The sequence below is a fragment of the Myotis lucifugus genome, unplaced genomic scaffold (assembly GCF_000147115.1).
Source record: "Myotis lucifugus unplaced genomic scaffold, Myoluc2.0 scaffold_184, whole genome shotgun sequence".
NCBI lineage: Eukaryota > Metazoa > Chordata > Mammalia > Chiroptera > Vespertilionidae > Myotis > Myotis lucifugus.
In genome coordinates, this window is record NW_005871232.1 from 2,563,810 (window position 1) to 2,578,181 (window position 14,372).

At 43.3% G+C, this 14,372-nt stretch overlaps 1 protein-coding gene across 1 annotated transcript in view; it reads left to right on the forward strand.

The window, feature by feature from the left end:
• Positions 1–14,372, forward strand: part of LOC102434632 (neutral ceramidase) — a gene marked incomplete at its 3' end in the record, with an annotated part of 54,117 nt that overhangs the window by 14,562 nt on the left and 25,183 nt on the right. Inside the window, exons 2-5 of the mRNA XM_023760516.1 lie at positions 4,694–4,877; positions 8,087–8,218; positions 11,371–11,570; positions 13,638–13,787. Coding sequence (XP_023616284.1) covers positions 8,092–8,218; positions 11,371–11,570; positions 13,638–13,787 — 477 coding nt within the window. The remainder of the gene's footprint in view (positions 1–4,693; positions 4,878–8,086; positions 8,219–11,370; positions 11,571–13,637; positions 13,788–14,372) is intronic.

Consider the following 14,372-nt stretch of genomic DNA (forward strand, 5'->3'; position numbering starts at 1 on the left):
AGGCACAGAAAAGAACAGTTCTCACCAAGCACTGTTCTTTTTTTTTTTAATATATCTTATTGATTTTTTACAGAGAGGAAGGGAGAGGGATAGAGAGTCAGAAACATCGATCAGCCACCTCCTGCACACCCCCTCCTGGGGATGAACCCGCAACCAAGGTACATGCCCTTGACCGGAATTGAACCCGGGATCCTTCAGTCTGCAGGCCGATGCTCTATCCACTGAGCCAAACCGGCTAGGGCACCAAGCACTGTTCTTTCTCAGGCTTGGTCCTACCCAGTATAAGAAAGACAAATACTTTCATGTCAAGCTCCACTGAGGTCATCCTGTCCCCCACTGGCCAGAGAGAATATCCAGTCATGCTGGACTGTGATGCAAGCATGTTGCTTTCTGCTTCTCTTGGTCCTTTCTTTTCCAAGTTCTATCAATGGACAGGGTGGTACTTTTCCCACAGTGCACAATGCAGGTGGGAGATGCTAAGCCTCTGAGATTTATGCAGAGGGGAAGAATTACATCAAACAGTATTGTCACCCTGTCCCTGAAATAATGATAAATGAAGCTGCAGCCTGCTTCCCCCCAATCTGCCTTCGTAATCTTGTATGGCAAACAGGTCAAATTTGTCACTGCCAAATGCAATAAATTCTTGTCTATGGTTTTGGAAAAAGATAAATCATCAGAGAATAATCTCCAAATACTCTGCAAAGGTTCTGTAGCCCCACACTGGGTATCTAACAGTAGAGAATTAAGGAAGTTGTGCAAATCCAAATTTTTAAATCCTCACCTGAGGATGTGTTTTTATTGATGAGAGAGAGAGAGAGAGAGAGAGAGAGATGAGAGAGAGAGAGAGAGGTGAGAGGTGAGAGAAATCGATCAATTGCCTTCTGTACATGCCCCAAGTAGGGATTAAACCCTGCAATCTAGGTATGTGCCCTGATCAGGAATGGAACCCACAACATTTCGTGTACTGGACCAGGGTTGTTAGTCTGCCCTTTTTTTTGCAATGAGGAAAATGAAGGTCACTGAGGAAAAGAGCCTCAATCTTCAGATTCCAAATTCCAGGCCTTCCCATAGCCTCAACATCTCTCTTTATCAGTTTGCGCATTGTGTTGGAGGTAGGACTGGGATAAATTTGGGGAGAAAAACTGTAGCCCTTGAGTAGTTGATCTCTCCTGTCCTTGGAGGAAAGCAGAAGAGTCAGGATTGCTGGGAACCTGGACTTTGTGAGTCCCCAGGGGGAGAAGAGCCCTGGTGTGCTCCTCTGTCCTGCGCCATCTTCCTGCCCTGCCCAGCCTGGCCCGGCCACTGTGGAGCTGAGCCCTCCCTTCACTTGGGCTCCCACCTGCAGTGAAGCACGGCGCCTAGTCACACCCCCAGGCTCGGCATAGCCCAGGTGCAGAAGGGTTGTAACAAGAAACTCTCTCCAGCTTGGAACAGAAGGGACTCCCTTCTTTCATCTGTTGTTTATTTGTGGTTTGAGGTCAAGATTCAACTGAGACCAGTGAAAAGATGATTCTATACATAGTCAACTGATGGTGGAACTGCTTTGGGGTTCCCAGGAATTTTCCAGTCCTGCCCAAAACCCAGGAGGTGGTAAGGTATCACCAGGGTAGCCCTTTTTGGCCCTAATGGAAATTTATTGTGCCAGACTGCTCACCACTTAACTTTACATATGTTCCCAGAGGCAGCGAGGATTACACAGTGCCCAGCCACTGGAAAGCTTACCCTCCCCAAAGGGAGGTCCGCTGCCCACTTTGCTGAGGGGTAGCTTGGGTGCGTTCTTAGCTGGAGATAACAGAATCCACTCCAACTAGCTTAAGGAGAAAGAGGTTTATCAGTGGAAAGAGATAACTTGCAGACCTGTTGTGAAGGCCAAAGACAGGGAATCGAGGTTGAGCTTCTAGGAACTACTGCCCAATGTGAACTGGGGAACGGAGCTGCTAAGGGGTGGGCTGCCTTGTCACGGTCATGGAGTAAGGAAGCAGCTGCGGCATCCAGAAGCAGCCACCACACTGTCAGCAGAGTCCCGCTGCCGTGATCCAAACCAGTAACCTCCACGTCCCAGGCCCTGCCTCTCTTCCCAGTGGCTCAGTTCTGAATGGAAGTCTCGCACTAGGGCTTCTGAAAGGCAGAACCTCAAACACGTCTGGGACTGTCGGCACATGGGGGTCCGCCTGTGCACCCTAGCTGGGTGTAAAAAGAGTGGAGAGTGAAGCTCTCAACAATACTTTCCACAGTGGTTTTAACCCACTCTCTCCCGTCCACTGGCATATTAAAGAACAAAGCTTTTTCCCCGTCCATCTGTCCTTCCATCTGTCCATCATCTATCCACCTATATATCCATCCATCGATCAGAGTTTTGCACTTTGGGTATTTTATTTTTATCGGTTTCAGAATGTATCGAAAAGATAAGGATTTTTTTTAAAAAGTCTAATAAAATATCATTATTACACTAATATTTAAAGCAGTAACCCCTAAATATCATCAAATATCTAGTTGGTGTTCAAATTTTCCCAATTGTCTCATAATTTTAAAAACAGTTTGTTTGAATCAAGTTCCAGATAATGGTGGTTTAGTGCTTACAACATGCAGTCGATTGATGTCTCTTCAGCTTCTTTTAATCTATAGCTTCCTGGCCCCTCTCCCCACCCTGCCTTGCTCTCCCCTCCAGTCTTTTCTCCTCCTCCTGTTTTCCTTCTCTCTCTCTCCCGCCTCTTCCCCCTGCCCTCCCCCTTCTCCACTTTCTGCTCTTTCTCTCCCTCTCCACTTCCAATGTATTTGTTAAAGGACCTGGGTCACTTGTCTTAGAGAGTCTCTCACAGTCTGGGTTTTGCTTCCTGTGTCTCCGCATTATCCTCTGACGTATTCCCCCATGTTTTGTATTTCCTATAAAGAGGCACTTACAGCTAGAGGCTGATTTTATTTGGGTTTAATCAGAATACTTGAGAGGTTTGTGTGCACCACTCAGAGGCTTGCGATACCTGCTTGTCTCTCTTTTGGTGACATAAGCAGCCAGCCGTGGATGATCATTGCCTAGATCTTGCATTTCATTAGGGGCTTGCAAAGTGTTTAGATTCTAAGTCCTTCATTCCTGCCTCATTTATTAGCTGGAATAAATGAGGGATGGACCAAACTCAGCCAGGAATTAAGTGGCCTGTGTCATCTTCAAAGTGCTTCCTGGACAGGTTGGGTTTACTTGGCAAAGCAGAGGGCTTTGGCCTCCTTCTCGCTCTCTTTGTCTCTGTGGGCTACTGTTTAACTTCACGCTGTTAGATGGTATATATCAGTGGTCGGCAAACTCATTAGTCAACAGAGCCAGATATCAGTACAACGATTGAAATTTCTTTTGAGAGCCAAATTTTTTAAACTTAAACTATATAGGTAGGTACATTGTTATTAACTTAATTAGGGTACTGGCTCACTCAATTCATGTATGAATCGTGTGCGCCTCCCCAGCGCTGCATATCCCGCGGCCCACCTGCACCTTGTCTCCTGTCGCCCAACCGACCAACACCCCCCACTTCTTCTAACGCCACTTCTTCAAAATAGACTCGCCCAGGCCAAAAACCGACTTCTACACATGGGCCACAAAATTTCAATCACACTGTACGTGCGCTCCCACACGTGGCATTTTGTGAAAGAGCCACACTCCAGGGGCCAAAGAGCTGCATGTGGCTCGAGAGCCTCGGTTTGCCGACCACTGGTATATATTCTCCAAGAGGAGGTAAACATTTTATTTTCCCTTTACAAAAGTGCTACATGGCTATTACAGAAAATACCAAGAGCCAAAAGGTGGGGGGAAAAAACCCAAACCCATCCATAATCTTAACATCATATAATTACTTCTTAACATTTTGCTGTACTTTCTTTTAGTCTTTTGGACCATACCTATATAAATAATGTCTACTTGACACAAATGGGATTAAATGTTTATAAACTTAAAATTATCTAATATTAGTAATTTTTCATGTCATTGTTTTCTTTTCAATATAATTTTTAAATTTAAATCTTTATTGTTGAAAGTATGATGGATGTTCCTCTTCCCCCCCCCCCCCTGACCCCTTCTAGCCTGCCCCTCTCCCCCACCCCACCCCCACCCGGCCCCAGGCCTTCCTTCACCACCCTACTGTCTGTGTCCATGGGTTATGCCTATATGCATACAAGTTCTTTGGTTGATCTCTTTCCATTCACCTACCCTCCCCTGCTTTCCTTCAATATAATTTTTAATGATTGCCCAGCATTCTTACTCTGTTGTCTCTAATTATTCACATTCTTAGTTAATCTAGAATTTTGTGTTCTTTTTACAGATGAAAATCTAAAAATTAAAAATGCTTTTCTGTTCTGAAATCAGTGTAAATATTGCCCAGTGGGACCCATAGCCCACTCTAATCCACCCTAATGTGGTTGAGTGACCAATGGTAAATAAAGCAGGTGCTTTTCCTCCCTCCTCCCTCCCTCCCTCCTCCCTCCCTCCTCCTCCCTCCCTCCCTCCTTCCTTCCTTCCTTCCTTCCTTCCTTCCTTCCTTCCTTCCTTCCTTCCTTCCTTCCTTCCTGTTCCAGCTTGTACACATTGCATAGAACTGACCTTCAGCCCTGCAGGCCTTCTGCAACTCTACCTCAGTGTTAGGCTGCCCCAGGAGAGAGTGTGTGTAAGCCATTTGTTATCAATACACTTTAATCTTATCCTTGTACCCAGCCCACAAAGTTACGATAATGAGAACTTGAACTCTTCGGGACGTCACTGTGAAAGATCTTTCCTCTGTAGGCATCAGAAAGTGCTGAGAAGTCTTAGCTGAGCAACGTGCAAGGGGGAGGAAACAAGAATTTGGACCACCATTTGCTTTCCTGGATGCAAGAAATCTTTTGAGGGGTTGAATAAGGTAAGAATGCCTCTATTTTCTTGGAGAGGGAGGGATGGGTCTTGAGTCATCCATTGCCTCAGAGATCTTGATGAAACCCCAAACCTCCACCCCATTTTCTTAGCTTTGGAAACCCATTTTGCCATATCATTACTTTTTTCTTTCACAGTCTTGAGCAATAGGCACTTCAGCATGGTAAAGATGTGACAAGTGGCTTGCTGTTGTCTCATTAGAGCCTCATCACTGACCTTCTAGTACAGTGGTTCTCAACCTTCCTAATGCCGCGACCCTTTAATACAGTTCCTCATGTTGTGGTGACCCCCAACCATAAAATTATTTTTGTTGCTACTTCATAACTGTAATTTTGCTACTGTTATGAATCATAATGTAAATATCTGATATGCAGGATGTATTTTCATTGTTACAAATTGAACATAATTAAAGCATAGTGATTAATCACAAAAACAATATGTAATTATATATGTCTTTTCCGATGGTCTTAGGTGACCCCTGTGAAAGAGTCGTTCAACCCCCAAAGGGGTCGCGACCCACAGGTTGAGAAACACTGTTCTAGGATTATGCTAGATTAAGTGGGAACCATAAGGAAATGCATATTCCTTTAAAATGTAATTCTTGGTCCATTTGCCTTCTGAAGCAGACAAGACATTTGCTTTAATGTTTGAAATCAGAGTTTAATCATTATGAGAAATAAATAGTACTAATGGCTTCAAAAAGAATTGTGATATGTTGGCAGTAATTCTGGCAACAAAGTAAGAGTGGTGAAACACATCACTGAAATCTGAGTAAGAGGTGGAAACTCTGATGTTAAATCAAGTGCTGCTGTTGACTTGTGCAAAGGCTGGTAGTGGTAATCAGTCACCAGAGAAAAACTAGCAAAAAAAAAGTATGATTTTGTTGTTTGTTACACAGGCTCCTGCCACATGACTACATTTTTTACATATAGAATGTGCCTGTAGATGATCTGGGGTTGGGAGGTCCACTTGTCCGTCATCCATTTTTTTATTGCCCTTTTTGTACAGAAGTTGTCTCAGCTAACAGAGAGGCTTACAGAAACCAAAGTTTAGAGCAGGGGTCCTCAAACTATGGCCCAAGGGCCACATACAAATACAAATATTGTATTTGTTCCCATTTTGTTTTTTTTACTTCAAAATAAGATATGTGCAGTGTGCATAGGAATTTGTTCATAGTTTTTTTTTTAAACTATAGTCCGGCCCTCCAACGGTCTGAGGGACAGTGAACTGGCCCCCCCTGTTTAAAAAATATGAGGACCCCTGGCTTAGAGCAAGAACTAGGTGTACTGGGTTTGAAGTTTGCTACTGAAACAATAGCTAATGACTAATAAACCTCTTTGGATCATCAGTTTCAGAGGCATATCTTAGATGTGCTTCCTGACTTCTGGGGGCTGTCAGTGAAACCTGGGACCCAGATGCAGAACTAATTTGTTCTGCCCTAAATTTAAAGTTGTTCCTACTGCTGATCTTGATGGTGGTCATGGTGCCATATGAGGAAAGTCTACCAATAACCAGGAAGTTTAGGAAGACGTTTCAGTCTCCTTGTCCATTCCCAGATCAGCCCTTCCTCTGAAGTGTTTGCTGGGTGACTGATTTTTAACCTCTAGTCCAGGGGTTGCAAAATAAAATGACTACCAAGACCAGGTGGTAACTTAGATATACAAGACCCATGGGGTAGGGGCTATGGCAAGTTGGAGAAGGCATGCACCATCTAAAAAGAACAGCACCTACCAAGTTTTGAAACTTTTGGCAAATGGGAATGCTGGCTCAGTGTTGCCACATTTTAGAAAGTATTTTGAAAGAAATTTGAAGTTTCAGATTTGTAAATGTGGACTCTATAGAAAAATTGTGAGACTTAACCTTTTATCTTGTCAATTAAGTCAAATTGAAACAAAAAAATTGTCTGGGCTGTACTACACACCATTGTTTGTTGCCAATTTACAACTCCTGGGGGTGGCGGCATCTTAGCCACCATTGGGGCGGAGGCAGGACGTGGGATTCCAATCCCATTTCACTGCTCAGGTTTCCTAAAGCAAGTCCCTTCCTGTGATTCCAATAATCCTCCAATGGTCTCATATAAACGCCCTTCAAGGACCATGAAGAACACAGAGTCTTTGCCAATTTGGAACCCAGTGATGAATGTCAACATTTTGAGCACTTATTACATTCCATGGAACCAACAAATTATTACTTGCATCATCTCCTCTTATTTTTATGGGAACTCTACGAGATAGATACTAAAATGATCACCATCATATTCCTATTTACAGATGGAGAAACTGAGGCTCATTGTCTGGGATTTCCCAAGTTCAGTTGCAGTAAGTGGCAGAAATGAGATTTGAATTCTGGAGTCAGACTTCAGAATCCAGTTTTTAATGACCATTATTATACTTTCTCCTGTTATACGACTTTCTAGCTTGTATAGTCCCTCCGCGTAATGATGAATTCTCCTCCTAAAATATCCTAAGGAATTTGTAAGGACATTTTCTGCTTTTGTAGAACACAGGGGCATTTGTATTTTTATCCTCTTCATTTGCTACAAGGTTTGCAAAATGTGTGAAATCCTTATCACTGGAGAGGAAGATGTTATTAACACCTGGCTTGAGACCAGAGATGCCAACCCCCCTTTCCAGGCCATTTTCTTATCAGGTAGTATTTAAAGTTAGAACATGGGGTGTAGAGGCCTACGGTATGGATTTCACCTCCACGTGGACAAGATAATTTTACTTAGTCTATGATCACAGAGGAAAGCCGCCACCTCAGCAAGCCTCCTCCCAAGTACAAACAATGTGGGTGGGTCCGTCATCCCCGTGGACAGAAATGCTCCAACCTAGACCCATAAACAGCATCATCACCATGAAGGAAAGCAGCAGTGATGTAGCCGAGGGATGCAAATAGATTTTCACTTAGCTGCCCATGCCAAATGATGAGTGGTGGATGCCAGGATGAGTACTGTGCTGAGAAAGATTTGGAAACCCCATCTGAACTTATCAGAGTGCTGTAATTGACTGGTCTTGTCTGCTATGGGCTTGGGATGTGGAACTAGTGGTGAATGTGCTCTATACTTGCCTGGTATAGTCTGTTCATATGAAAGAGCTAAGACGTCTCAGGCAGATGGAAGCACATGTGTTTTAATTTGTGATTCTGTCTTTTTCTGTCTCTTCCTTATTTCTTCTTCCATCTCTGCTTCTTTCTTAGGAAAAATGGCCAAACGTACCTTCTCCACATTAGAGACGTTCCTGATTTTCCTCCTCATAATGATGACTGCTATCACGGTGGCCCTTCTCAGCCTCTTGTTTATCACCAGTGGGACCATCGAAAATCCCAAAGGCAAGTGTCATGGGCTCTCTTGGATGCTGCGCCTAGGCCTGCAGGAAATTCCTCATTATTGTGGACACTAAGGCAGGAAATAGTGTCTGTTGATAATGCTGATAATGGAGGCGAAAGGAGAAGAAAGATCCACTAAGTATCAATTAGTCTTTTAAAAGCCTTGAAGACTGGAGTGTTGAATTCACACCCTCAGGAGGGCCAATGACGCTCTGTAAATGAACTCGAGTGGGGAGGGAACCAGGATGAGGCAGCTGCAATTTTGGTGAAGAGGGTCCACAGCCCCTCCTGAGTGCCAGCTGACTGTTGTTATGATAAACACGGACTCAATTCTCCTGAGTTTCAAGAGAAGCTAGAAATTTGGGTGTTTAGACATAGCTTGATTTCTTTTTCAGCACTACAGATGAATTTAGTTTTTAAAAACTGTCTAGGCTCTATTTACAGGCAATAATGGGCCCATGGGTCTTTATAAAGTAACCTCTAGTCTAGGTTATATTATACCTGTTAAATGAGTAGAGAAGACAGTGGGGTTTGAATGCTCTGACCAAGGTAAAGGGAGGGCTGGACTCAGGCCAACTGGAGAAGGAGATGCATGTCTGAACCCCGGTTTTCTCCTCGGTGGCCTTTTCTCTTTTCCAGTGTATTCTCTACCATGTCCCCGTGCTTTGAATTTCCTGCAAACACAGAGGACCAGAAATCCTCGTGCCAGGAGTGGGCAGAGCAGGGTCCTGGACTGCTAGATAGGAAAGGCTCTGTAGGGCTTATTTAGTTTTAGCTCTTAAAATGAGACTCAGGGAGCCCTGGCCAGTATTGTTCAGTGGTTAGAGGGTGGGCCCACAGACTGAAGGGTCAAAAGTTCAATTCCCAGTCAAGGGCACGTACCTGGGTTGCAGGTTCCATCCCTGGCCCTGGTCAGGGTTTGAGCAGAAGGCAACCAATAGATGTGTCTCTCTCATGTAGATCTCTCTCCTCCCTTCCCCCTCCCTACCCACTCCCTTCCTCTCACCCTCTCTATAAATCAATGGGAGAAATATCCTTGGGTGAGGATTAACAAAAGAGAGAGAGAGACAGACAGACAGACAGACAGACAGACACACTCAGGGAGGTTGTCTATAATTACGGCAACTATTTCCATAGTGGAAGTTGCTGTTTATTGAAGGGTTACTTTGTGGCAAGCACTGTAATCAGGAGCCTACATCAGTTTCTTATTTAATTCTAATAAGGTTCCTATGAAGGTTGATGCCAGTCTTAGTACCATTTTATAGATGTGAAAGCTGAGACTTTGAGATCACAAAGAGCTTGCCCTTGACTATGTAAGTTTTGCTTTGGTTGGCACCACATGCCTATGTCAGTATCAATAAAGCAATAGCAAAGCTTCCTGCTTCCTTTCTTGGAACACTAGATGTCCTGTAGAGAATGTGGGCTCCGGGAGGAACAGACACAGATTCTAACTCCCTCTGGAATGTGGTTGAAAGCGCATCAGATTCTTAGTTGGAAGATCTGGTTTGGACACCTGATTAAGCATATGCTCTCTGAATTCTTGGTTAAGTCACTGTCTTGGCTTTAGTATTCTCATATGTAAACTGAGGAGATTGGACCAGGTGATCTCTAAGGTTTTTTTTGTTTTTGTTTTTTGAGCTCCGGAAGTCTAGGATCCCATAATGAGTTAGTTGCTAATCTCTTGCCTAAGTACTTCCTGAGCACTTGTACCTTCTGACACTGACTTCTGCTGCCTTGGCCATCCCTGGCTGTTGTCCAGGTTGGAAACAAACAAGTACAATGTGTATGTAAGATGTCTAAATATATAAATAAAATCAAAGCTCTAAGGTAGTCACTGCTCTATATGCAGTAACATATTTATTGTTCAAAACAACCCTTGGAAGTAGGGTATTATTATTATCATCTCTATTTTATAGATGAGAAAAATTGGGGTGAATAGCTTAAGTAATTTGTTCAGCCAGTAATTGGTAAAATCAGTTTTCTAATCCAGATTTTTGGCATCTGTCCTTTTATTCTCAATGCTATTCTGCGTCCCTGATATTTGTATGTATATGTGATATACATATTGATAAGAAATGTAGTGTGTACTTATGCATATATGGTGACATGGGAATCATTAGCATAAGATAGAAGTATATCAACACGTATACAAAGATCTAGGTTGCATTAAGAATAAGTCTTTAGCCCTGACTGTTGTGGCTCAGTGGGTTGGGCATTGTACCATGCACGGAAAAAGGTTGCTGGTTGGATTCCCAGCAACATTGTGGGCTCAATCCCTGGTAGGGGGTGTGCAGGAGGCAGCTGATCGATGTTTCACTCTTACATTGATGTTTCTTTCTCCCTCTCCCTTCTTCTCTCCCTAAAAATCATATATATATATATATATATATATATATATATATATATATATATATTTAAGAATAAGTCTTTAAAAAAAGAATAAAAGTCTTGAGAAGGCTGAGGAAGATCAAAGCAGGGTAGAGACAGCTGGGGTGGCACCCTGGAGATGAGGGTTTGAGCTGGATGTGAGTGTGATGGAAATGAATCAACTCTGAAGGTGGTAGTGGAGATTGGTTGGTGGAGTAGAAGAAATAAGTACTCTGGATGGAGAGAATGGCAAGAATGAATCCCAAGAGGCTGCGTTTAGTAGGTTGTGTGCCAGGAACCTGGCACATGATTTGTTTGGCTGGTGTAGAAGTGCATGGTGAGTGAATGAAGGGTGATGAGTTTGCAAGGAATGGCTTGTGAGAAGCTGAAGGAGGTTTGATGGAGACCTTGATTGTTTAGTTGAAACATGTGCAGTAAAGAAAAAGATCATCCTTAGGAATGATATAAAACAAGTTCCTGAGATGTTTTCCACCGTGTATCATACACATAAACAATATACAAAGATTTTTTTCCTCAGGAACCTGAACTTAGGCGTTCTAACTAATGCTGACACATAAGTGATCTGAATTGTTGTTTCTTAAATATCTTACTCTGTTTTTATTTTTTAAACATTTTATATATTATTTATTTAATTGAATTTATTGGGTGACATTGGTTAATAAAATTATGTAGGTTTCAGCTATAGAATTCTACAATACATCATCTGTACTGTGTGTTTACCACCCCAGTTCAAGTCTCAAATATTTTATTCTATTTTTTGGATTCAGGTTTTCCATCCACTGAGAGCCCTCAGGCCACCCAGGGCTCCACAGCCCCTCAGCACTCCACACTCACACAAGGTCCCACAACCACCCAGGTGGACCCAGTGACTACCACCCCAGAGCCTCCTCTATTTCAGAACTTCAGTGGCTACCACATAGGTGTTGGGCGAGCTGACTGCACAGGACAAGTAGCGGATATCAATATGGTAGGTAAATCATGGGCTCCTCAAAGAGACTGTGAAATAAAATTTTATTATTTTGAATCCTGCATTTATTCCTGATTATTATAGCATCGTCTTGCTTTCCTATTGATTTCACTGCTGTGTAAGACTATGAGTATTGTCCTATAAGGAAGAAGGGATCATTTATTTAACCACAACTCCCTTGGAAAGACAGTTGGCCACTTTTTATGAAATGGCAGGGCTAGGAAACTCAAATATGACAGAGGATGGGCAGGTACTGTAAGTGACTGAAGCAGGTCAGTGTGAGATGTTCAACATCTAGTGATCCTCAGTTTGGGGATAGTAGGAAGTTTGGGGTATGGTGGTGCATCTAGAAAGTGCACGGCTCCAACTAATTGTTGCCATGTAAGCATGTGGACTTAGGGTTGCTATATCTGACAGTTTTTTCAAGAGAAGCCAGAAACATCTCTGGACTGAAGATCTGAGGGTTTAAGTATCTCACTTGGAAAATGTAGGCAACTCTAGTTAGTTAAAACTGGAAACCTGGCATGGGCCAACAGTGCGTTAGCCAAGTAGAACCCTTCAATGTGTTAGGTGTGGTCTGTTGGCTGTTAGCACGCAACTTCTTCGCTCTGATGGTGGTTACACTGTTTATATCAACACTTCCCTAGGAAACCAGAGCATGAGGTTGTCTGATGGGATTGTCTCCTGTCTACCGAATAATCTTTAGCTTCAAGGAATTACAGTTGACCCTTGAACAATGAGGGGGTTAGGCACACCAACCCCCACACATTGGAAATTCATATATAACTTTTGACTCCCCCCAAACTTAACTGCAGTTGGCCCTTTGTAGCCACAGATTCAACAAAATGCAGATCAAAACATTATTTTTGATCCACGGTTGGGAATGTAAAAATACTATTTTCAATCCCTGGTTGGTTGAATCCAAGGATGTGAAACCTGTGGATCTGAAGGGCTGACTGTATTTATTAAAAAAAAGTCATACATAAGTGGATGTGCACAGTTTAAACCTGTGTTGTTGGAGGGTCAACTGCATTCCTTGCTGTCTATTCTGAAAACTGACTCTTGAATCATTGTAACCCTAACTAAACACCCACATGAGGGTAAAGCAAGCAGAGGAGGGAGCATTCTGAAGACTTGGGTAGACTTTAAGGGTGGGTTTTATGACATGGTGAGAGAAGGGGCAGGGATAGATGTATTTGATCTGACTTGGCTTAGGGAGGGACAACATGGGAGAAGCCAGGGTTAGGTACTTAACCATAAAGTTATGGTTAGATTATTTAACCATAAAGAAACCATTTTCTTCAGGTAAAAAACAAAACAAAACAAAACTACACATTGGCAACTCAAGTGAGGGAGCCTTCAGTTTCAGGATGTTCCCCCTCAGTGTGCATGGTGGGAGGGGAACTATTTCCTTGCATAGTACCTTGGACTGGCAGGAGAAAAGGTCTTATTTCAAAAAACAGAGAAGCCCTGAAAGCTCTCCAGGACAGTAACACAATTCTGGGCCACACCAGCTCCTCCCTCACCCATAAGGCAATGAATAGCTTCTGTCAAGCTTTTGCTACTTTGCCTTTACTTATTTCTACACAGAAGAGTAAAGACTCTTTTACAGGTGTTGGCTTTATTATTGAAAACACATTATCTCACTCAGAGCTTTCAGTGACCTGTGGACTGTTTTTATTTGTCTTTCTTTTTTTAAAAAAATATATTTTATTGATTTTTTACAGAGAGGAAGGGAGAGGGAAAGAGAGTTAGAAACATCGATGAGAGAGAAACATCGATCAGCCACCTCCTGCACATCTCCTACTGGGGATGTGCCCGCAACCAAGGTACATGCCCTTGACCGGAATCGAACCTGGGACCTTTCAGTCCGCAGGCCGACGCTCTATCCACTGAGCCAAACCAGTTAGAGCAATTTGTCTTTCTTAAGTGAGCCTGCTTTCTGATGGGGTGGGGGTGGGGGGGCACGAGATGAGATAGAGCGCCTATGATTCTCTCTCCCCCTTTAGGTAGACTCTGATGGTCTCCCCCGCTTTAGATGGACTCTGATTGTCTCTTCCCCTTTAGATGGGCTACGGCAAAGGTGGCCAGAATGCACGGGGCCTCCTCACCAGGTTGTACAGTCGTGCTTTCATCATGGCAGAGCCAGATGGGTCCAATCGAATGGCATTTGTGAGCATCGACATAGGCATGGTATCCCAACGATTGAGGCTGGAGGTAAGTGATTGACAAAGCAAGCATTCCGCCAGGCCGCTCATGCTGCCCACTCTTAGTGGCCGCCCCCTGGGACTGGGGGACTCCGGCGGGGCTGAGAGGATTGTGTGCCACCATCTTGTGGCTATGGGTGCCGCCATCTTTGTGATGGATAATGGTTAATTTGCATATTACCCTTTTATTAGATAGGATTCTGATTATGTTTGTGTGTGTTTGAAAATTTCCATAATAAAATTTAAAAAGAATAAGTTAACTCAATTGATCTTTAAAATGGATTGTAGAATATGGCAGGCTCTTCTGTGATTTTCCAAATTTAGGTCTTGTTATTTCCCTGTGGGGAGAGTTGAGTTTAGCAGAAAGGTGCATGGAGGACATGTCTTGGGCTACCTGAGACTTGTAAGGCAGACAGAGTGAGAGCAAGGGAAAGAGAGGAAGGGAGAGGAGATGAGGTGGGGAGGAGTGAGAAATAGAGTGGTGGAAATGGCTTCCAAGTCTATCTCTCTAAGCCAATTTCTGCTATATTTTCTGCCTCAGATCAAGTCACAAAAAAAGAATGTGTTCTCTGATGTCTGTTTACATATTCATGAG